The sequence below is a fragment of the Dama dama genome, chromosome 19, assembly GCF_033118175.1.
Source record: "Dama dama isolate Ldn47 chromosome 19, ASM3311817v1, whole genome shotgun sequence".
In the NCBI taxonomy this organism is placed as follows: domain Eukaryota; kingdom Metazoa; phylum Chordata; class Mammalia; order Artiodactyla; family Cervidae; genus Dama; species Dama dama.
This window is the reverse complement of record NC_083699.1, coordinates 69,759,782-69,783,907: the sequence shown is the minus strand read 5'-3', so window position 1 is coordinate 69,783,907 and position 24,126 is coordinate 69,759,782. Positions and strand designations below refer to the sequence as shown.

At 48.5% G+C, this 24,126-nt stretch overlaps 2 protein-coding genes across 5 annotated transcripts in view; both read left to right on the top strand.

Annotated features, from left to right (window-relative positions):
• DOP1B (DOP1 leucine zipper like protein B) overlaps window positions 1-24,126 on the top strand; it is a 125,023-nt gene that overhangs the window by 45,933 nt on the left and 54,964 nt on the right. For all 4 annotated transcript variants that reach the window (XR_009697016.1, XM_061167349.1, XM_061167348.1 and 1 more), the window contains 8 exons: window positions 1,179-1,288; window positions 2,834-2,948; window positions 7,964-8,084; window positions 10,028-10,147; window positions 12,512-12,614; window positions 13,785-13,976; window positions 17,337-17,994; window positions 21,818-22,089. Coding sequence is in view for 3 of the 4 variants with exons in the window: in XM_061167349.1 (XP_061023332.1) it covers window positions 1,179-1,288; window positions 2,834-2,948; window positions 7,964-8,084; window positions 10,028-10,147; window positions 12,512-12,614; window positions 13,785-13,976; window positions 17,337-17,994; window positions 21,818-22,089 (1,691 nt within the window). In the remaining variant the exon portion in view is untranslated. The remainder of the gene's footprint in view (window positions 1-1,178; window positions 1,289-2,833; window positions 2,949-7,963; window positions 8,085-10,027; window positions 10,148-12,511; window positions 12,615-13,784; window positions 13,977-17,336; window positions 17,995-21,817; window positions 22,090-24,126) is intronic.
• On the top strand, window positions 18,395-19,660 carry LOC133073993 (ATPase GET3-like). Its single transcript, XM_061167971.1, has one exon. The coding sequence runs from the start codon at window positions 18,410-18,412 to the stop codon at window positions 19,472-19,474; it is 1,065 nt and encodes a 354-aa protein (XP_061023954.1). The 5' UTR covers window positions 18,395-18,409; the 3' UTR covers window positions 19,475-19,660.

Here is a 24,126-nt window from a genome sequence, read left to right as displayed (position 1 = left end):
GTCTCTAATAATACACGTCTCCCAGGTTTTCACTGACCTGAAAATCCTCTGCTTCTCAGCTTTTTTTCTTTTTAACCCTCATGGTGCCCAGTTGCTCAGTCGTGTCCGACTCTTTGCAACCCCATGGACTGTAGCCCACCAGCCTCCTCTGTCCATGGGATTCTCCAGGCAAGAATACTGGAGTGGGTTGCCATTGCCTTCTCCAGGGGATCTCCCCCACCCAGGGATCAAACCCACGTCTCCTGCTTGGCAGGCGGATTCTTTACCACTGTGCCACCTGGCATATCAATGTCAGAAAGTCCTCTTAACCCTTTCTTCCCCTGGTTATAAAACTTTCCGAAGTCATAGCATGGAAGCTTATGAAGGCTCTCCAGAGGGATATTTACAGGCTCTTTAAACATTTTTTGTTAAAAGGATGATTTTGTCAAATGCACAGCTCCCTTCCAGGGGGGCTCAGCACCTTGTCTGTAGGGAGGACCTGGGACCCAAGCTCAGTAACAGCTTCCACTTGTATAAGCCATGACCCCAGGAGTCCAGACTCTCTGCTTAGAAAGATGCTGTGCCTTGCCCTAAGGACTTTAGAGACTTAACCTTGAACCTTGAAGTCACTCAGTTGTGTCTGCTCTTTGCGACCCCGTGGACTGTAGCCCACCAGGCTCCTCCATCCATGGGATTCTTCAGGCAAGAATACTGAAGTGGATTGCCATTTCCTTCTCCAGGGGATCTTCCTGACCCAGGGATCGAACCCAGGTCTCCCGCATTGCAGGCAGACTCTTAACCTCTGAGCCACCAGAGAAGCCCTTTAGAGACTTAGCCATGGCTCAAAATGAGGGCCTACAGATGAGAATACCTTGATTTCTCATACTGCTGAACAAGTAGGCACTGGTTTTCACAAATGATAGTCATTCTGTTTGATTCTTATAATCATATTTGTCAAAGACAGTCAGGATGAATTCTTGGGTAAACTCAACTGAGGTCCGTTGAAATGGAATTCTGCCTGTCTGATCCCTGGCACACCACTGTCAGAAAGACAGGACTTGGTTTCGCTGGATCTGATTTTGGTTTTCTGTTGGAAGAGTTCTATTTTTTGAAATACCAGAGCATAAGACCTTTGCACGATAAGATGTTCTCTAAACATGTAGATTTCTTTACATCTCATGGTTCTTGTTCTTTTATAGGTTCTGATATTAAAGGAAATACCATCGTGCCCGAATCTGAAGTCTCAAATGCTTATGAAGACCAGTCCGTGTATTTTTTTGAGAAATACTCCAAGGATCTTTTAGTTGAGGTAAAGGAGCATTTCTGGAAAGGGGATCCCAATCAGGACCTTCCTAATGGTGGTTTTTTGGTGGGGTTCCTTGTGGGACCTCAGAGTAAACATGGGGCCCATTCCTTCGTATGCAATTGGGAAAAGTCCATGTGTGGTCATCCCCTGGAATCCACGGGACTGGTTCCAGCCCTTTCCCCACCCCCACCCTGTGGATACCAAAATCCACAGATGCTTAAGTCCCTCATATATATAACACAGCCTGGTGTTTGCATGTAACATGTGCTCATCCTCTCGTGTACCTTAACTCATCTCTACATTACTTGTGATACCACCTCTAGATGATTTGTGACATAAATGCTGTGTAAATATGTTGCAGAACACAGTGTAAATGCTGTATAAGTAGCTGCCAGTGCCTGGCAAGCTTAAGTTTTGCCTTTGGGAACTTTCTGGAATTTTTTTTCCCCCAAATATTTGCCGTCTGTGGATGACTGAACCTGAGGATGCAAGACCCATGGTGTGGAGGGCCACGGGTTCTCCTCTCGTGCCGTGTGACTGCTTATACTTCTGCCCCAGAGTGTTCAACAGCTAGGACAACCCGTGTCACTCCGAGACTGCTGATTCTTTTTTTTTTTTTTAATTGGAGGCTAATTACTTTACAATATTGTAGTGGTTTTTGGCATACATTGACATGAATCAGCCATGGGGGTACATGTGTTCCCCATCCTGACCCCCCCTCCCACCTCCCTCCGCATCCCATCCCTCAGGGTCATCCCCGTGCGCCAGCCCTGATGCATGAAACCTGGACTGGCAATCTGTTTCACATATGATAATATACATGTTTCAGTGCTATTCTCTCAAATCATCCCACCCTTGCCTTCTCTCACAGAGTGCAAAAGTCTATTCTTTACATCTGTGTCTCTTTTGAGAGACAGCTGATTCTTAAGTAGGTTGATAAGGAGTCCGGGCCCTCAAGGAGAAAGGGACAAACTTTTTTTTTCTACATTCCTTCATCTTAGTCACATAAGATGTTTTTTTGTTTTCTTAAACTCTTGAGTTGTTATGACAACAATTTCTTCTAACTTTCTTTAAACCCAGAGGTAATGATTACACAGCAAAACAACTCATTTTGCTCAAGGGTATGTTTTTCCTTAAACTCTATGCTAATGATTATATAGCAACAGTGTATCCTGCTCAAGGACATGTTTCTTTTCCTTAAGAAACTTCTGACTCATCCTGTTATCTTAAGAGGTATGTTGAGACAGTGGGTCTGGTAAGACCTTTCTACTGTTAGTAACCGACTAAAAAAGTATATAAAGCCCCACCCGAACTCCACCCGCTTCTGATGTCTATGTCAGAAGTGTTTCTCTGTCCACTTTTCACTGTAATAAAGCTTTTGCTACACGAAGCTCTAAGTGACTGAAGCCAAGTCTCTGGTCCCAAATCAAAACCCTCTCTTCTGGAGATTCTGAATCCAACACCGTTCACCATAAGCCATCAACACTACACTGTATATAATACCCTAATGTGTGGCTTTTTTTTTTTTTTTTTAATCAACAATAACAGGGTCTGGCTGAGATCCTGCACCAGAAGTTCGCTGACACCAACGTAGAGGAGCGTCACCACGGGTACCTGAAGCCTTTCCGCATCCTCGTCAGTCTGCTTGACAAGCCGGAAATAGGTAACACTAGACGTGCTCTACCATCACGTGCCAAAGGAGGCTTCCCTGCTGAGAGGGAGTTAAATATCGGTGACGTGCAATCACCCCATTGTTTGGTAGTGGCTTAGTTGCCAATTTGGGTCTGACTCTGGTGACCCCGTGGACTGCAGGCTGCCAGGCTCCTCCATCCATGGGATTCTCCAGGCAAGAAGAGTGGAGTGGGTTGCCATTGCCTTTTCCAGGGGATCTTCCCAACCCACGAATCTAACCCAGGTCTCCTGCATTGAAGGCAAGTCTCCTGCATTGCCAGCAGATTCTCTGCCGACTGAGCTACAAGGGAAGCCACCCTGTCGTTTAGAATACAGTTTAATCTTCGGAATTTCAGAATCTCGAGGGACTTCAGTCATGATCTGTGCTTCAGTTTTCACTATTTGCTGCTGCTGCTAAGTCGCTTAAGTCGTGTCCAACTCTCTGCAATCCCACGTTCTGTAGGATTATAGCCCACCAGGCTCCTCTGTCCTTGGGATTCTCCAGGCGAGAATACTGGGGTGGGTTGCCATATCCATCTCCAGGGCATCTTCACAACCCAGGGATCGAACACAGATCTCTCACCTTTGCAGGCAGTTTCTCCTTAGATTTTTTGCACAATTCCGTGAATTTTTATTTTAGGAAAGTACCTTTGAGCTGTTGTGCTCACTGGCACACGTGCCTGCAGGGTACATACAGTACTGACTTTGTGAGACCGTATTTCAGTTAAATGGCTTTGGTTGTATTCTCAAGAAAACAGGGGACCCTCCTCTGTCTTTTTGCCTTGGGAGTCCAGACAAGCTCTTTCTGCTGTGTAGGCCTCAGTCTTTTCCTCTGTCACATGAAGGCGGGTCTGATTTCGGAGAGACAGCAGTGAGTGGTAACTTGAAGCGAGATCTTAGACCCCTGCCCAGGAATTGAACCTGGGTATTCTGGATGAAAGCCAGGAATCCTGGCCAGTAGTCCAGCAAGGGCTAGAGGCAAGAAGCAAAACTCCACTGGCCCTTGCCGCCATTGAAAAATGCATTTGTCAAAGAGGCAAAAGCTGTAAAAACAGGTACAAAGTGTATCATTAGAGACTCAGAACAACAAGCGGGAGAGCACGCAGAGAAACAGCTCAGTTAGTTAAGACAGAAGGAAGGCAGAGAGAGGGCTTCCCTGATGGCTCAGTGGTAAAGAATCCGCCTGCAGTGCAGGAGATGCAGGAGACCGAGGTTCAGTCCCTGGGTTGGGAAGATCCCCTGGAGAAGGAAATGGCAATCCACTCTAGTATTCCTGCCTGGGAAGTCCCATGGACAGAGGAGCGTGGTGGGCCACAGTCCAGGGGGTCGCAAAGAGTCGGGCACGACTGAGCATGCACACGTCAGGTCCATCAGTAAGGCAGAGGAAGGGTGTGGGTGGCCCATCTCGTGAGGAGAGCGGTAGAGAGGTGGTTAAATCATCTGCATAGGGCCGTTCCTCCAGGTCTTCGTTTGCCTCTGGCCAGTTACCTGATTTCTTTTCCCACACCCGTCGAGCCCGAGGACCCTTCCCAACATGCGTGTGCAACTTTTTCCCAAGATGGATTCTAGCCCAAAGGCCAGCGGGGGGAGACTTAGCATTACATATTATGGGATGGTGCCCCCCCTCTTTTGACCCCCCAAGGAGCCTTCTTGTGCCTGTGCAGTGTCTCCCTTGCCCCAAGGAGGGGAAATACGTGAACTCATCATCCTTTACGCAAATGGAGCTCAGCCCCTCTGTCCCTGCCCACGGCTATCTTAAAACAGGAAGGAAGCCTGGCTCTTTACCCTATTTCTGCTGTTATTTCTATTTTGAAGTGCAAACAGGAGGCTGATGGTAAATATCCAGCCTCCAGCCCACCTGCCTCCTTTCCTCAAGAAATGTAAACAGGAGGCTGGTTGTAAACGCCCCGCCTAGAGCCCATCTGTCTCAGGCCTCAGGTTAAACTAGACTCTGGGTCGGGAAGGCTCCCCCTTTATGCACTGTGGTCCTCTGGGCATCGGTCGGGGAAAGTGCTTGCTTTAAAAAAAAGAAAAGAAACTGCTCCAGTGTCCATTCACCCTGAGAAATCAGCATCTCATGCCTTGAACAGCGTCACTGGCCAGGAAAGCCCTTCTTCTGCCCCGGATTCAGTCTTGATGGTGTCCTCTGAGCCATCTGCTCAGGACAGCCCGCTGCTGAGGTGCTGTTTGCAGAGAACAGGAGCGGAGAGTGTTAGTGAAGTTCCTCTCCATCAGGCGTCAGGACAGGGACCTTTCCTTGATGCTTTCAGAGACGGGCATGGGGCATCTGTGCAGCAGGGGAGGTGCTAACCTCTAGGCAAATACAGGGAGAAGTAGGCTTCTGGTCAAGTTAGACAGAAGGGAGACTGTGGTCCTAATGCGTCCTAACTGTTGTTAATAAAAACAGTGACATTTGGGGGGCAATCATTTTGTGCATCATTAATATGTGTTGTTGTTGTTCAGTCACTCAGTCGTGTCTCTCTGCGACCCCATGGACTGTAGCACGCCAGGCTTCCCTGTCCATCACTATCTCCCAGAGTTTGGTCAAACTCATGTCCATTGAGTCGGTGATGCCATCCAACCATCTCATCCACTGTCATCCCTTTCTCTTCCTGCCTTCAGTCTTTCCCAGCATCAGGGTCTTTTCCAATGAGTTGGCTTTTTGCATCAGGCGGCCGAAGTATTAGAGCTTCAGCATCAGTCCTTCCAATGAATATCCAGTGTTGATCTCCTTTAGGATTGACTGGTTGGATCTCCTTGCAGTCCAAGGGACTCTCAAGAGTCTTCTCCAACACCACAGTTCAAAAGCATCAATTCTTCAGCGCTCAGCCTTCTTCATGGTCCAGCTCTCACATCCATCCATCCCTGGTGGATCAGACAATAAAGAATCTGTCTGCAGTGCAGAAGACCCAGGTTTGACCCCTTGGTCTGGAAGATCCCCTGGAGAAGGGAATGGCTACCCACTCCAGTATTCTTGCCTGAAGAATTCCATGGACAGAGGAGCCTGGCAGGCTACAGACCAACTCTCAAAGAGTTGGACATGACTGAGCGACTAAACAAACACATCATTAATATACATGCATGCATACATCATACCTCCAAAAACCCTGAGTAACTTTTCTGAGTATACATATTCTGCAGATGGAGACTAGGGTGGAGAAAGTCTGAGTCATTTTCCAGGGCCCACTGAGGAGCTGAGACTGAAACTCTGGAGTCTGACTGCATAGCCTGAGCTCTCTTTGTTAGGACGTTGCTCCTTACTTGATGACCTTCTGACGGCCCGTACCCGAGATGTTAACTCTTGTAACACAGATGAACTTAGGTGCGTGATAGGTGCAGCTCTGGTTGCTCCTGACCAAATTCAAAGCATGAGGCTTGTGTCTCCAGGCTCCGACCGTGGAGATGGGTGTTTTATGTCAAGGCCTTGACCTGGATCAAGTGAGTGTTGAGCTAACTTGGGCTCCAGGTTGTATTTTCTGGAATGGGGTGAATGATGGGCTTCTGCCTCATCACAGAAGTTGAATTTGTCTCTCTGATAATTTAGTTTCCCATTGAAGGGCACACTTGAAGGGCAAAGGAGTGGATTGATAATGCAGACTGGAAGGCATAGGACGGTTAGTCTTACCTGTGCTTTGGCTACCTGGCTTTAGCCAGTTCCTCATTTCTTCCCCTTGAATGTCAACCACAGGCTTTCCTTCACTAGTAAAAACCACTTGGGTTGGGAAGATCCCTGGAGTAGGAAATGGCAGCCCACTCCAGTATTCTTGCCTGGAAAATTCCATGGTCAGAGGAGCCTGGCAGGCTATGGTGCAGGGGGTCACAAAGACCCAACAAGACTGAGCACACACACACACACACAGAGTCTTACGCTGTAGATAAAATACGCCTGGGGCTTATCATGAGAAAGGGGGCATTTGTCTTTGGAAGCATAAGAGATGAGATTATTTGCTTATTCTTTGTTGACAAAGCTTCTGTTTTCTCTGCCTCTGCCATATTCATTCCTCTGATTACAAGGGTGGGAAACCCTTCCCTTCCATCAGGCCTGCGGGTTGGTGCTCGAGGAGCAGACATGTCCAGCCGCTTTCCATTTGCCTGTCTGGCAGGGTCCAGTGCTCTTGTGCCATCTTAAGCTTTTCTGGGTTGGTGATTATTTCTCTTGCATCATTCTAGCTCATCGTTAAAAGTATTCAGAACAGGAAACTGCCCTGCTCTGTTGGGGTTTATGTAGAGGGATTGTCTCTGGCCGCGCAGTTTCTGTGCTCTTAATATTCATGCCCTGCCTCCACCTGGGAGAATCCACCTGGGCTAGTCACCCAGCCTCAGTAGCCTCATAATCAGGACATTATACCTGATTACATACCTGGTTCTTTGGCTGTTGTAAGGATTAAATAAGTTAATAGTTACAGAATGCTCACAATAGTGGCCAGTGCATAGTAAGCCCTACAAAAATGTCCCCTTGAACAGCAAGATCAAACCAGTCAATCCTAAGGGAAATGAACCCTGAATATTCATTGGAGGATCTGATGCTGAAGCTCTGATACTTTGGCCACCTGACACAAAGCACCGACTCACTGGAAAAGACCTTGATGCTGGGAAGGATTGAGGGGAGGAGAAGGGGGTGACAAGAGGATGAGATGGTTGTTTGGCATCATCGACTCAATGGACATAAGTTGGAGCAAACTCCAGAAGATAGTGAAGGACAGGGTAGCCTGGTGTGCTGCAGTCCATGGGGTCACAAAGAGTCGGACATGACTGAGCGACTGAACAACAAAAATGGAGACTGTCTTCATGGATGTTATTCCCCCAACTAAAGTTGTGATCTTCACAACCAAAGTTAAGTTTCTGTACATTTAAAACTGTATAAATTGTCTATGTATATAGAGTTACTCATGATGTATTTTACATATTTGTCATTTATTGGTTGAAAAATGGATTTTTTAAAAAATATTGATATTTTATTTCTTATTTATTCATTCATTCGTTTGGCCATTTTCTTTTTAATTGCAGGGCCTCAAGTTGTTGAGAATTTGTTTCTCGAAGTCATCCGGACGTTTTATTCTTACTGCAGAGATGCTCTTGGCTCTGATCTTAAACTTAGCTACACTCAGAGTGGAAATTCGGTGATTAGGTAGGGGTGTGGCTTTCAAATTCACTCTTCCTCCCTCCCTAATGCTCCGTAATGCTTTTTTTTGTTTGCCATAAATTGTGATGTGATGAGACAGTGGAGATGTAGCAGGTCAAGTCACTCCTTAAGATAACTTTTGCTCTTAAATCAGTCAACCTGAATCAGCTTTTCCCTGTTGAATACTGAGAAGGTTACAAGGAGTTTGATCTTGTCTCTGTCCCAGCCTCGGAAGTACAGACTGTACTTTTGGCAGAGTGTGAAAAGTTGCTCAACAAAGGCAGCTGGGTCTAGAACACAAGTGTGAGTTACCGGGAGGAGGGCAGGCAGGAGATGGGGTCAGGAAGTGGGGCCGGTGGGTATGGGTCTTCAGGAGACAAGTCAGAGGGCAAGGGGGGCCCCGGGGGCTCAAGCTCTAGGACCCGAAGGCACAGCGAGTGGGGTTTGGGAGACAGCAGACAAGGCGATAACTTACACAGTGTGTAGTTATCAGTCAGCCCTGTGTCTTGTTCTGTTTTTGTTCTTTTCAAGGTAGCATGTGTGCTAAGTCGCTTCAGTCGTGTCCGACTCTTTGCAACCCCACAGACTGGAGCCCGCCAGGCTCCTCTGTCCATGGGGTTCTCCAGGCAAGAATACTGGAGTGGGTGGCCGAGCCCTCCTCCAGGGGATCTTCCTGACCCAGGAATTGAACCCCTGTCTCCTACCTCTTCCTTTTCCCTTTATTCTTAATGTAATTTCCTTTTCCCTGACTTGGCATTGGTCTACTGAAGATTTAGGACTTCCCAAGTGGCTCAGTGGTAAAGAACCTGCCTGCCAATGCAGGAAACACAGGTTCAGTCCCTGAGTAGGGAAGGCCCCCTGGAGGAGGGCATGGCAATTCACTCCAGTACTCTTGCCTGGAGAATTCCAGGGACAGAGGAACCTGGTGGGCTACAGTCCATAGGTTCTCGAAGAGTCAGACAGAACTGAATGCACACACACACACACAAGTATTGTAAATTGAAATCTGTTAGATTTTTCTGGTTATTAACTGTAAGTATACCAAGAGTCTTTTGTGTTTGTTTTTTCCTCACAGAATGAGTGTAGTTTACTGTTTTCCTGAATATGAAAGTAATACATGTTCGTGGTAGACTGTACCAATATTTGAAAGTATCAAGAAAAAAAGATACCATCCATAATCCCACCGCCCTTCTAAGAAAAGCATAGAACATTCTAGACTTTCAATGCATAAGTATATAGGTGCCTATCTTTTATTTTTAAGGTGAAGTTACAGTAACTGTTTAGTTGCCTGTTTATTTTTTTTAATGCAAGTTATGACTGGCTGTGCAGCCTTCTCCTGTGAAGGATAATGGGTGCCTTAGAGTCCTCAGTAAGGAGCTATCACTTACCTAAGAAATTCTGACTAATTGATCAATCTCTTATTGACTTTTGGGTGGTTTCTGCTTTTTCAGTATTTTATAATGATGTTCTCATAATACCCTTATGTGTGCTTATTCAAGGATTTCTGTAGCATAAATCCCTAGAATAAATTCCCTGAGTTATAGAAGATGTGCATTTAAATGTTAGCCAAATTTCTCTTCCAAATGGCTGTACTATGTTATTTTACCAGTAGGGTATGTAATTACCAATAGTTGGACTTAAGCTGGTTTTCCATATCACATTCTTTTTTCAGTAGCTCTTAAGCTTACTTCTGAGGGAATGTATCAATATAAATACTGTTTAGGATGGCACGTGCTTGCTCTTCCCTGTATAAGAACAGTAATATTTCATCTATGACCGAGTCTGTCAGCCTCTCCAGAAATAAGTCATAAAAGATTGATATGGGTTTTTTCACACACTGCACCCCAGGTGAATGAATGGCACAGTGAATTTGCTCTGTTCAGACATGGTATTCCCATAATACAGGACTTGTCATAGATGTATTTATAAGCATCCTTCTTCCTTTACAGTGCAATAAAGGAAAACAGGAACGCCTCTGAGATCGTTAAAACAGTGAATTTGCTGATTACATCCCTGAGCTCAGACTTCCTCTGGGATTACATGACAAGGTGTTTCGAGGACTGTTTCAGGTAAACCTTCAGGTCAGGCTTTATAAACATGTGGGAAGAAATTGAGGCTGTCATGGTTTTTCACAACTGCTCATTGTGGTCAGGTTATACTCAACGGCTAACACTGGGATGATCTCTGCTGAGTACATGATTGGATTCACTTAAACTCATAATAGAATTAAGAACGTTGCCATTGAGATGGTTCACATGATGCTAATGCTTCCTTATTAAAGTCAAACTTGAGGAACAAACCCATGCATTTCCTGGTTGGCGTCAGTCTAATCCGGTTTCTTCCCACTGTGCCCTTAGAGGCCCTGATCTACCCAACAAGCTTGGTTTTGGGGCCCAGGGACTAGAGAGAGAGTGTTTTTGAAAGCATCAGTCATCTTAAATTCTTCCTGAAATCAGCGTATAACTGTTCAGATGAAAGCATTTATGTTCTGAGCTGCTGCAATCAGCTTTCCCGTCACTTTCAATCAATCTGGTGGATTGCACTGTGGGACAGTGGCCAGCTTGGGACTGCAAGCTTCCCCTCAGGGCCCTTTCCCGGGAGATTTTCCCTGTAAAGGAGGACGGGTGTAATCTCTCAGACCCAGTTCTGTCCTGTGATTCATGCTATAGAACTGAACTCCTGTCGCCCCTTTGGAACGGCTTAAGCTGTCACATTGCCTTCTGTACATGCAGCTGTAATCAAAGCGTAACTTACTAACGTTGGTCTCAGGCCATCCCCTGCACACACCCCCAGGAGAAGGAGGCACATCCATTGTGCAGGAGAGCCCGAGATCAGAGACGTGACGGATCCCGTGTGCCACAGCACGGCAGATCAGCAGCAGCTGAGACGAACCAGGCCTGCCTGACGTCCCAGCTGCTCCTGCCATGTCCTCTGCCACCTCTGGTGCCAGGCCCAGCAGGCGCTCCAAGCTGCGATGAATAAATTACTTGTAATTGAATCCATGGGTGACAGCAAGGCCATGTTATACTGAGACCGGAGTGTGTTTTGGTCAGCTTAGTTCCATTTCAGAGTTACGAGGAACACTTTCTTTAAAAAAGAGAATTAACTGTGAAACATTTCAGGTGCAGGAAGAGATGGGAAATAATGTCGGACACACTTGAACCCATTGCTAAAATCGTGGACAGTATTTGACTTTTGGTTTTCACATCTTTTTTTTTTTTTTTCCAAAGGAATAAAACGTTACCACCCAGACAGAGCTAACCCCTTACCTTCCCAGGAGCTTCCCTCCTTTCATCCCAGCTTTAATCACTGTCCTGAAGTTCATGTCTGTCCCAGTGATGTCTGTGCTTTTATAACAAAGATTAAAAAAAAGTATCCAGTATAAAAACAAGTATCCAGAAATGATACAGTCTGTTTTGCCTCTTCAGGTTTTACATGGATGGTATCAAATTGTATAGAACTTTTCACCCCTGTGTGTTTGGTTGGGAGGTGGGGGTCAAAGCCCTCTGGAGATTTATCTGTATGGTAACATACACACCTAGTCGGTTTACCTTGGGTGCAGTCATCCAGCATGTGAATAAACCAGTTTCAGTCTTTTAATCTGAAAAGATTAAAAGCAGCAGGTCAGTACCCTGCTGACCGCACTGATCCTGTCTCTACATGCAGACGTGGGGGTCTGTTTAGAATAGGCACCTAGGAGCAGACTCTCCTGGACCTAGTGAATGCAGTTCTTCCATTTCTTACCCGGATAAACACTGACATATCTAAGCGATCATTTACAGTGAAGAAAGTTAACTCAGGTCGACCTGTACTGTGATAGCAAGATGAATCCAAAATTTGTTGTTTTGAGAACCAATATATTGACTTTTTAACTTAGGTATCCAGTTGCCTACTTATTGAAAAGGAAGTGTCGAGTTTGAGAATAAGATAAGCAGCTGCCAATAGAGTTCCCCAGTGGAGTAGCAGTTCTCTGGGAGCTGAGGAATTCTAGGCTCATGGGGATGATGCAGGGTTGGGGCGGGTGGGGGCGCTATCTCTGGTGGCTCCCACAGCAGATCGGACAGCTGTCCTGCATTCTGTAGCCAGGCTCCTTCCCTGGGAACACGCCTTTGGTTTCGGGCTGGGGACCTGGAATTGTTGCTGTTGACATCTTGAGATCAGCTGGGTATGGAATCCCATGGGGGCATGGACCACCCTCGGCTGCTTTGATAAAGTTCAAGTCAGAGTCAACCTGTTTCGGAGATGATCAGATTCAAGACTTACTGACGCTTCTCTGTGTCAGATCGTTTTCGACATCAAGGCTGAATTATTAGACCCACAGAAGCTGTCTTTCACTGTGGTTGAAATAGAACAAATAACTTTATTGGAAATCATAGGAATTGCTTGACAGTATTACAAAAGAGTGGCTTTTTTTTTTCCTATGGCTCAAGCAGACCCGCGAAGCGAAGCCCCAATGTTGGGAGAAGCATCGGCCCTCCCCCGACGGTCTCAGAGCTCTGCACCCTCCTCGTGTTCCTCCTGGACGTGATCCCCCTGGTAGGTCCTTTGCTCTCAGGAGATGCCTCTGTGCTGGCTGTCATATACATTCTTATTTGTGGTGTTGGTCTTTTTCTAAACCTCGTCTTACCGAGGGACTTCTTTCGTATAGCTCAGTCGGTAAAGAATCTCCCTGCAATGTGGGAGATCTGGGTTCGATCCCTGGGTTGGGAAGATCCTCTGGAGAAGGGAAAGGCTACCCACTCCAGTATTCTTGCCTGGAGAATCCCCACGGACAGAGGAGCCTGGCAGGCTATAGTCCCTGGGGTCGCAAAGAGTCAGACACAATTTAGTGACTAAACCACCACCCCCCCAACATCTTACTGAAGAAGTGGTTTTAAATAGACACATAGCACTTTTAATGTTTGTTGCAGCATGGAAGATATAACTGAATGTGATCTCATATCTTTTAGGCCCTTGTGATATACGGGGTTATAACGCTTTAGCCAGTGGTAAGTGGGCTGAGCTGAAGTTACAGAGAACAGATAAGGAGCTGGGTGGCATCCTTGGACAGCAGTTATTTAGGAATGAGTATCAAGATGTACAGATAGTTAGAATGAAAGTCTGACTCTTTGCGACCCCATGGACTGTAGCCTGCCAGGCTCCTCTCTGCATGGGATTCTCCAGGCAAGAATGCTGGAGTGGGTAGCCATTCCCTTCTCCAGGGGATCTTCCCCACCCAGGGATGGAACCCAGGTCTCCTGCATTGCAGGTGGATTCTTTACTGTCTGAGCCACCAGGGAAGATTTGTTATTTCTTTTTTTAAAAAAAATTTTGGTCCCACTGCCCTGGCACATTGGTTCTCTGACCAGAGATCAAACCCTCACCCCCTGCGTTTGGAAGCATGGAGTTTTAACCACTGGACCCCCAGGGAACTCTCAGAAAGTAAACATATTTCTTAAAGTTGCATCCTTGGCTAATTTTCTCCAAGGAAACAGATTCCCTTAATAGAGACATGATTGTGGCAGTCATTTTCAACTAGAAAGAGGGAAGCCACTTGAAAGGAGAGAAAGAATGTCCATGGATGTATTTAGATCAAGAAGAAATACTATTTTGTTTTCCAGCTTGGAAACAAACGTGGAACAAACTTATGCTCAAAAAATGCTTGCGTTTTCCAAGGCGCTGCTTGCTGCTGCTGACACACGAGTTAAACCCACGTCTGTTTCACAGGAACTTTACTCAGAGGTGCAAACCCAGTACCTCCCACAGGTGCTTGGCTGCCTGCTGCAGCCTCTGGCCGAGGAGATGGAGATGCTGAGCTTGTCCGAGCTCACGCACGCCCTGAGGACCTGTTTCAAAGTGCTCAGCAAGGTCCAAATGCCGCCTTCCTACCTGGACACGGAGCCCACGAGTGGGAGCTTGGTACGTGCTGGGAGGAGCCGATGTGGTTTCCCTGGGCTGACGGGCCCCTGGGCCTCCCTGGGTAGGAATAAAGACTAGAAGACGTATCGGTAATATCCAAAATGTGCTTCTAAGACCCTCATACGCTTCATGAAAGCTTGTCGTGTTGAAGTAACCCTGTTCATTTCACCCTCTGCCCCGCTGTCTTTCTGCTGAAGCCCGCCCCTAAGCTAATGGTTACACACAGCTCACCATCTTGACCTTTCTATGTGCATGTTTGTATATGAGGAGTTTTGCTTTTTTTTTTTTTAAGTACAAGTGAGATGGTCGTCCCTGGGGCTGCAGTAACAAAGTGCCACGCTGGGTGACAGAACAGCAGAAAGTTCCCGTCTCACAGCTCCGGAGGCTAAGGTGTCAGCAGGGTGGTTCCTTCCAGGCTCTGAGGGAGTGTCTGTTCCGTGCATCGCCCCTGTCTTCTGGTGTTCCTGCCGTTCCTTGACTTGTAGACCCGCCGCCCCAGTCCCAGCTTCCGCCTTCACATATCTCCCCCATGTGCATATCTGTGTGTGTCCAGATTTCACCTTTTTGTAAGGACACGCATCATACTGGATTAGGACCCACCCTAATGACCTCACTGCCCTTGGTCATCTGCAAGGACCCTAATTCCAAATAAGATCACAGTCACAAATACTGGTGTCAGGACTTCAGCACTTTTTTTTTTTTAAGGGAACATAATTCAACCCATAACAGACATTATTTCTCTGATTTGCTTTGGTTTTCATCCAAACACTCCTCGGAGAGCATCTGTATCTGTGTACAAACAGAGGTATCTTGTTGGTTTCACTGTTTCTTCAACCACTCCCCTATCGAGGTTTTTTTTTTTTTCCAGTTATTTCTAGTTTTTCACTGCTACAGTGCTACTGTCAACATCTTCATACAACCTGCTCTCAGGGCTGACAGTGTCTCTGAGGAATCAGTTCCTAGAAATGGGAATCAAGCCCATTTCTTAATGTGAAGAGATGCTGCCAAACTGTCCTCCAAAAAAACTATAACAATACGGTTCCACGAGCAGCTTGAGGCCCATGGTCTTTGAATTATTTTTTATTTTCTGCTTTGTTGAGGGATTTGAAAGTTCTGCCCTTGAGAGCCATTCGGTGCAGTGGCAGATAGGAACAGGCTAAAAAAGGAAAGCCTTCCTGAAAGGAGGGTGGCTTCCCTGGTGGCTCAGAGGGTAAAGTGTCTGCCTGCAGTGCGGGAGACCTGGGTTCAATCCCTGGGTCGGGAAGATCCCGTGGAGAAGGAAATGGCAACCCACTCCAGTACTCTCTTGCCTGGAAAATCCCATGGACGGAGGAGCCTGGTAGGCTACAGTCCATGGGGTTGCAAAGAGTCGGAAACGACTGAGCGACTTCACTTTTTCCTTTTCCTGAAAGAAGAGCCATGCGTGTTGGTTAGTGCTGGGAGGCAGGTGGGCTGCCCGTGGGGCTTGAAGCTCAGTTTGCAGAGTAGTTACCAGTTCTTCCTTCACTCTCAAAGCTAGTTTTTTTCTTCCCCTAGCTGTTAACAGCTGTTGGAAAAACCCTAAAAAGGATGTAAACTGTAAAGTACAAGCATGTGTCATGTACAAATATAAATAACAATGTTTCCAAACATTTGCATAATACTGTATCATTCTTCCCCAGAGAGTGGGTCAGGTGATGATAAGTTTTCAGTTTAATGTAGTATTCCCTGAGTAACAGTATATAAGAGGTTGATTCACTGAAGTGTCATCCTTCTGAAAAAGCCACAGTATGTATGTACACATGTGTGTGTGTGTGAGTCATGTATGTGGTTAATATTTTGTTCTTACTGTCTCTTATTCATTCCTTTATGCCTGTATTTTATGCTCAACCCAGTTTCCTCATTCATATTCTTAAATGTCAGAAACTTTTTTTTTTTTTTTTTCATTTTGCTTTCTTAAAATTTGGCTTCACGTTGGAGTCTTGTGATCAGTTGCTCAGTCATGTCTGACTCTTTGTGACCCCATGGACTGTTTGTGGCCCACCAGTCAGTTCCGTTGCTCAGTCGTGTCCGACTCTTTGCGACCCCATGAATTGCAGCACTCCAGTCCATCACCAACTCCCGGAGTTTACTCAAACTCATGTCCATTGAGTCAGTGATGCCATCCAGCCATGTCATCCTCTGTCGTCCCCTTCTCCTCCTGCCCCCAATCCCTCCCAGCATCAAGGTCTTTTCCAATGAGTCAACTCTTCGCATGAGGTGGCCAAAGTACTGGAATTTCAGCTTCAGCGTCAGTCCTTCCAATGAACACCCAGGACTGATCTCCTTTAGGATGGACTGGTTGGATCTCCTTGCAGTCCAAGGGACTCTCAAGAGTCTTCTCCAACACCACAGTTCAAAAGCATCAATTCTTCTGCACTCAGCTTTCTTCACAGTCCAGCTCTCACATCCATACACGACCACTGGAAAAACCATAGCCTTGACCAGACGGACCTTTGTTGGCAAAGTAATGTCTCTGCTTTTTAATATGCTATCTAGGTTGGTCATAACTTTCCTTCCAAGGAGGAAGCGTCTTTTAATTTCATGACTGCAGTCACCATCTGCAGTGATTTTGGAGCCCCCAAAAATAAAGTCTGACACTGCTTCCACTGTTTCCCCATCGATTTCCCATGAAGTGATGGGACCAGATGCTATGATCTTAGTTTTCTGAATGTTGAGCTTTAAGCCAACTTTTTCACTCTCCTCTTTCACTTTCATCAAGAGGCTTTTTGGTTCTTCACTTCTGCCAAAAGGGTGGTGTCATCTGCATTTCTTCATGGCCGTGCTTCTGCGGGGTCTGTCGCAGCCGGCGCGTGTGGCCCCCCAGGCCCATGTAATTCTCCAGGCAATGCTACTGCAGGCGGGTGCCGTTTTCTCCTCTGGGGTATCTTCCCCACCCAGGGATGGAGCCTGCATCTCCTGCACTGGCAGGCCGATTCTTGACCCCTAGCGCCCCCTGGGAAGCCCGTATTGGAGGAGAGCAGATGAACAATGTTGTGATAGTTTCAGGTGCACAACAGAGTGACCCGGCTGTCCACACGCGTGTGTCCTTCCTCCCCGACTCCCCACCCATCCCGGCTCCCACGTAACTCTGAGCAGCGTTCCCTGTACCGTACAGTGGGTCCCTGCTGGCAGAAACTGTTTTTAAATAACCTTTTTGGATTCTGAAGGGTCTGAATAACTAGTATGAAGAGGGCTGTCTGATGATACACATGGAGATCCTCTTGGCTTGGAAAACTGTGGCCTCAGGGAGGATGCATTCATAGCTTGATTCCCTTGATATTTGAACCCCTTGGTCTTACAAGATCCACGATACAGACTTCCTTTTTCCTTTTTTTGCAGAGTCCGGTCAGAGGTGAAAACACCGAAGTGATTGCCAACACAGACGCAGTGCCCCTGGGTGACGAAGACGTGCCATTTCCCCCACTGAAATCAGAGGACAGCGGCATCGGACTGAGCGCCTCGTCGCCCGAGCTCTCGGAGCACTTGCGGGTGCCCCGGGTTTCCCCGGACAAAGACGACGTCTGGAAGAAGGGCGGGAGCATGCAGAGGACGTTCCTTTGCATCCAGGAGCTGATCGCCACCTTCGCCCACAAGAACGTTTTTGGGGCGCAGCTGACGGCGTCCGGGGAAGAGGCCAAGTCGGCGGAGGAGCCTGCGGGCCGGCGGGATGAGAGTGGAAAGGGCTCGTGGGAGGCCCGGCCCCTGGGCGGTGTGCCCCAGTTCAAGCAGATGCTCTCTGACCTCTTCACGGCCCGAGGGTCCCCCTTCAAGGCCAGGAGTGTGGAGCTGCCCTCACCCCCGCCCCGCAGCCCCGGCCGCAAAAAGGACGAGGGGTGGGCCGTGGACCAGGTGGTCCTTGACCTGGCGGGCTCCCGGGAGGGTGTCCGGGAGGCCTTCGCGGCCGCCTGCCACCTGCTGCTGGAGTGTGCCACCTTCCCCGTGTACCTGTCCGAGGAGGAGACGGAGCAGCTCTGTGAGGTCCTCTTCCAGCCTCCGGGTAAGGGGCTCCCCAGGAGTCTGCTGGGAGGGGTCAGGAAGCCTTGGGCCCCTGAGGGTTATAGAGGAGTTAAAATTTCACAGCGACCAAGAGGGCACTGTCTGCCCACCCCCATTTTCCTTCCTTGTTTCGTAGTTACCATGTACGGTTTGGGTTTGTCTTTACCAGACAGAAACCTAAGCAAGCTCCCTCTGTATCTTTACAGTTCCTTTCTTTTTTTTTTTTTTTTGGCTGCACCCCATGGCATGTGGGATCTTCCCTGTAGGTAGCTCAGACGGTAAAGAATCTGCCTCCAATTCAGGAGACCTGGGTTTGATCCCTGGGTCGGGATGATCCTCTGGAGAAGGGATCATCCACCCCAGTAGTCTTGCCTGGAGAATCCCCATGGACAGAGGAGCCTGGCAGGTCACAGTCCATGGGGTCACAAAGAGTCGGACACAGAGGGGTGGCCGGGTGGGGGGTTGAGGCAGAGGAGTTCGAGGATGCCCCTGATGTGGAGCCGCTGGAGCCCACACTTAGCAACATCATCGAACAGCGCAGTCTTAAGTGGATCTTCGTTGAGGGCAAAGGTGGCGTTGGCAAGACAACCTGCAGCTGCAGCCTAGCAGTCCAGCTGTCCAAGGGGCGGGAGAGTGTTCTGATCATCTCCACTGACCCAGCCCACAACATCTCCGATGCATTTGACCAGAAGTTTTCCAAGGTGCCTACCAAGGTCAAAGGCTATGACAACCTCTTTGCCATGGAGATTGACCCCAGCCTGGGTGTGGCGGAGCTGCCGGATGAGTTCTTTGAAGAGGATAACATGCTGAGCATGGGCAAAAAGATGATGCAAGAAGCTATGAGCGCATTCCCAGGCATCGACGAGGCCATGAGCTACGAAGAGGTGATGAGGCTGGTGAAGGGCATGAACTTCTCCGTGGTGGTGTTCGACACGGCGCCCACAGGCCACACGCTGAGGCTGCTCAACTTCCCCACCATCGTCGAGCGGGGGCTTGGCCGCCTCATGCAGATCAAGAACCAGATCAGCCCCTTCATCTCACAGATGTGCAACATGCTGGGCCTCGGTGACATGAACGCAGACCAGCTGGCCTCCAAGCTGGAGGAGACGCTGCCTGTCATCCGCTCCGTCAGCGAGCAGTTAAAGGACCCTGAGCAAACAACCTTTATCTGTGTGTGCATCGCGGAGTTCCTGTCCCTGTATGAAACCGAACAGCTGATCCAGGAGCTGGCCAAGTGCAAGATTGACACGCACAACATCATCGTCAACCAGCTCGTCTTCCCTGATCCTGAGAAGCCCTGCAAGATGTGTGAGGCCCGCCACAAGATCCAAGCCAAGTACCTGGACCAGATGGAGGACCTATACGAAGACTTCCACATTGTGAAGCTGCCGCTGCTGCCCCATGAGGTTCGGGGAGTGGACAAGGTCAACACCTTCTCCGCTCTCCTCCTGGAGCCTTACAAGCCCCCCAGCGCGCAGTAGCACCTCCACCAGCCGCAGCTGCCATTTCACACCCACCCGCCACCCTCCGGGGCAGAGTTTGCACAAAGTTCCCCCCCCAATACAGGGGAACCACTTGGGGGATGGGAGGCGGGGAGGGGGTCTTTTCCCCCTGGTGGGGCTGGGGGAGCTATAGCTGCCCCCCACCTCTCCCCACCTCTCCTCCCTCAATAAAATGATCTTAAACTTAAAAAAAAAGAGTCGGACACAACTGAGCGACTAACACTACACTACGTGGCCCATGACATCTTAGTTCCCCAACCAGGTATTGAACCCACGCCCCCTGCAATGGAAGCGCAGAGTCTTAACCCCTGGACCACCAAGGAAACTCCTGGGTCTGTATTTATTAACCTTCGGGTGCCCAGCACAGCCTGTTAGAGGGTCTGAGACATAAAAGGAGCCTCACCCTAGTCAGTACATAGACTCTTTCATGAGACTTGTTCCTAAAGCTTTATGTGTTAATGTGCCAGGGCTCCCATAACAAAGTACCACCCACCGAGTGGCTTAAACCACAGAAATGTGTTGTCTCACGGTCTGGAGGCCAGAAGTCTGAGGTCAGCGTGTTGGCAGGGCTGCGCTCCCTCTGAAGGTGCTTCAGAAGGGTGTGTTCCAGCCATTCCTCCCGCTTCTGGTGGTTCCCAGGCCTGTGGAAACCCAGCCCTCATCTTTCCATGGCATTCTTCCCTTGTACGTGTCCGTATTCCGGTCTCCCTTCTCTAAGGTACCCATTCGGCTTCCCAGGTGGCGCTAGTGGTAAAGAACCCGCCTGCCAATGCAGGAGACATAGGAAACATGGGTTTGATTCCTGGGTCAGAAAGATCCCCTGGAGAAGAGCATGGCAACCCACTCCAGCCTTCTTGCCTGGGCAGAGGAGCCTGGTGGACTGCAGTCCGTAGAGTTGCAAAGAGTCTGACACGGCTGAAGCGACTTAGCACGCATGCACTCAGGGCACCCGTTACATTGGGTTAGAGGCACACCCACTCCTTCTCTACCAGGGCCTCTTTTAAGTCATTACATCTGCGACCAGTTTCCCAAGAGGGTCGTTCTGAGGTCCTACGGGTTTATAAACTTCAACATAAGAATTTCTGTGAGGACGCAGTTTAAACTGTTACCGGCAGCACGTTAAGCCCAGGCTGCCACAACAAAATACCATAGGCTGGGGGATGCTTAAACCACAGAAATGTGTTTTCTCACAGTTCTGGGTCTTGAAGTTCGAGATCAGGGTGCCAGCATGGTCAGCGTCTGGTGAGAACTCGTCCCTGTGTTACAGACTGCCACCTTCTCACCATATGTTCACATCCTGGGACGTGTGTGGGGGTGTGTAGGGGGTCTTTCTGGTGTCTTCTAATAAGGGCTCCAATCCCATCATATCGGCCACCCCTCAGGACCTCATCTAGACCCAGGCACCCCCTCCAAATACTGTTACTCTGGGGAGCTGGGGCATTCGCATGTGAATTTTGGGCACATGCAGTTGAGTCCATTGCAGGCAGTGAACACTTTAAAGAAAAAGATCAAGGGGAAGGTGTAAGAAAAGAAGAGTGATTAAGTTGGTAGGAGCTGAGGGTGAACATTTCCCCTCTCATCATCACCTTTATTAAACATTCCATGCAATGTGTCTCTTGACTTCAGAGCTGCAGATGACAGTATACTTGGAAGAAATACATTTAGAATTGATATCTTCAGTATATTTTTAGCCTCTTGTAAAGCTCAAGTATTTTCATTCAAATTTTACTGTGTTTACATTTTGTGTCTGTGTGTGGCTGTACTGGGTCTTTGTTGTGGTGCATGGGCCCTTCATTGCTGCACAAGGGCTTTCTCTAGTTGCGGTGAGCAGGGGCTACCCTCTAGTTGTGGCGTGCCGGCTTCTCGTTGCAGTAGCGTCTCTTGTTGCAGAGCACAGGCTCTAGGGTGCGAAGGCTTCGGTCATTGTAGGGTATAGGTTTAGTTGCCTCAAGGCGTGTGGGATCTTCCCAGACCAGGGATCCAACCCGTGTCCCCTGCACTGGCAGGCAGATTCTCAACCACTGGACCACAGGGAAAGTCCCATCATTGACAAAATTTTTAAACAAGAGAAGCATGTTTTAAATCATCTCAAAGCCCCAAGAGTGACATTTGCAGAACTTGAACCGTCTGTTAGCACATGACTTTGGTCTCATCGGCCCCCTGGCCCTGAATGGGGACAGTGGAATGTGTCACCCCCGGGAGGTTATCACACTGCTATGCAGGTGGCCTCCCAGATCGGAAGGTCTTAGAGGCTGCAGGCTGGTGAGCCAGTCTCGAGAGGTTTTTGTGTGTCTCCATCCTCTTTGGTTGTCATCCTTTCAGGAGCGGGCGATTCTGGTTTTCCACCTTGGCTGAAGTCCCTGATGACCATCAGCTGCTGTGTGACTGATTGCTACCTCCAGAACGTGGCCATCTCCACCCTGCTCGAAGTGATCAACCATTCCCAGTCCCTCGCCCTCGTCATCGAAGACAAGATGAAACGCTATAAAAACTCCGGACACAACCCATTTTTCGGCAAACTGCAGATGGTGACAGTTCCTCCCATAGCTCCAGGAATACTGAAAGTCATTGCAGAGAAAACAGACTTCTATCAGGTATTTCCCACCAGGAAGAGGAAGGCTGGGACCCTGAGACCTTCTTCGTAGACTCTTTCTTTGAAGCTGTCCCTGAAGTTTTGGGGGTGGGGTGGGTGGATGTGTGTGTGTGTGTGCGTGTATGCATTCAGTTGCTCAGTCATGTCTGACTCTTTGTGACTCCATGGACTGTAGCCCACCAGGCTCCTCTGTCCATGGAATTGTCCAGGCAAGAAGCCTGGAATGGGTTGCCATTTCCTTCTCCAGGGGGTCTTCCCAACCCAGGGATTGAACCTGTTATGTCTTGCATCTCCAGCACTGACAGGCGGATTCTTTACCACTGCGCCACCTGGGAAGGCCTAAGGTTTTGGTGGTGATGACAAAGAATATGGTGCCTTGGGTAGCAGCCAGAGCAGGTGGCTGGAGACCTGGGCCTGCTTTGTCTGTCTCTAACTCCAGCTCCTCGGAGAAGGCAATGGCACCCCACTCCAGTACTCTTGCCTGGAAAATCCCATGGGCGGAGGAGCCTGGTAGTCTGCAGTCCATGAGGTCGCTAAGAGTCGGACACAACTGAGCGACTTCACTTTCACTTTTCACTTTCATGCACTGGAGAAGGAAATGGCAACCCACTCCAGTGTTCTTGCCTGGAGAATCCCAGGGACAGGGGAGCCTGGTGGGCTGCCGTCTATGGGGTCACACAGAGTCGGACACAATTGAAGAGACTTAGCAGCAACCCCAGCTCCTGGCAGTTTCTGGCCCCGCAGCAAGTGTTCAGTAATATTTGTGTTCAGTTTTAGGCTGACTTACTCCATAAGTAAGAATTGCTAACTTATCTAAATACACAGAAAAAGAAACTCTGTCCCACTTTGTGAGATTTGAGGCTTTGAGGTTATTTAGCCTCAAGGAAAACTTCAGTTGTTCAGTCATGTCCGATTCTTTGCGATCCCATGGACTGCAGCACGCCCGGCCTCCCTGTTCATCGCCATCTCCCAGAGTTTACTCAAACTCATGTCCATTGAGTCAGTGATGCCATCCAACCATCTCATCCTCTGTCATCCCTTTCTCCTCCTGCCTTCAATCTTTCCCAGCACCAGGGTCTTTTCCAGTGAGTCAGTTCTTCGCATCAGGTGGCCAAAGTATTGGAGTTTCAGCTTCAACATCAGTCCTTCCAATGAACATTCAGGACTGATTTCCTTTAGGATGGACTGGTTGGATCTCCTTGCAGTCCAGGGGACTCTCAAGAGTCTTCTCCGACACCACAGTTCAAAAGCATCAATTCTTCAGCACTCATCTTTCTTTATAGTCCAACTCTCACGTCCATACATGACTCCTGGAAAAACCATAGCTTTGACTAGATGGACCTTTGTTGGCAAAGTAATGTCTCTGCTAAGAGCTTGCTCTAATTCATGTCCATTAAGTCGGTGATGCCCTCCAACCATCTCTTCCTCTTAAGAAAGCTTAGTACTTGTCAAATGTGAGAAAGATTATTGCTGAAGATGGTGAGCAGCTGTTGTCCATCTTTCTTGGGGACAGAGTAAGAAAATAAGGTATTATAGGGCTCAATCAACTGCAAGAAGCTGAAAGCTATTCCAGCTAGCTCATGAAAAAACAAAACTGAGGTTTATTATAAAGATGGAGCCCATGCAAGGCCAGGGTTGGGAGTAGAATGCCGCTGTCTCTCACGGGCCTCACCTGGGGAGCTGTCAGAGCCCAAGGCTGCTTCCTCTCCACGTCTCCCTGCCAGCCAGGACCTAACCTGCTTGTCACTTGACCTTCAGTCAGCCTCAGGACCCTCAAGCTTGGTTGTCAGAGCTAATGACACTGGCATCTCTTTTTCATAGTTCTGAGCTAGCCTGTCAAGGCTCTTAAATAGGCAGTCAGCAGGGCACGCCTGGGTCAGGCGGCTTCTGCTGTCCAGTCCACCACAACAGTGACCCAGGCTAGGGCAGAGTGGTCATACGGTGTAGACACGGACAGGGTCACTCACCAGGGCCTCTAGGGGGAACATGTTTCCCCTGAGGGGAGGAGGGGCGCCAAATGCCCTGCAAACTCGGAGAC

Coding starts and splice junctions, on each gene's coding strand:
- LOC133073993 (XM_061167971.1), top strand. CDS start 18,410: ATGGGGTCACAAAGAGTCGGACACAGAGGGGTGGCCGGGTGGGGGGTT.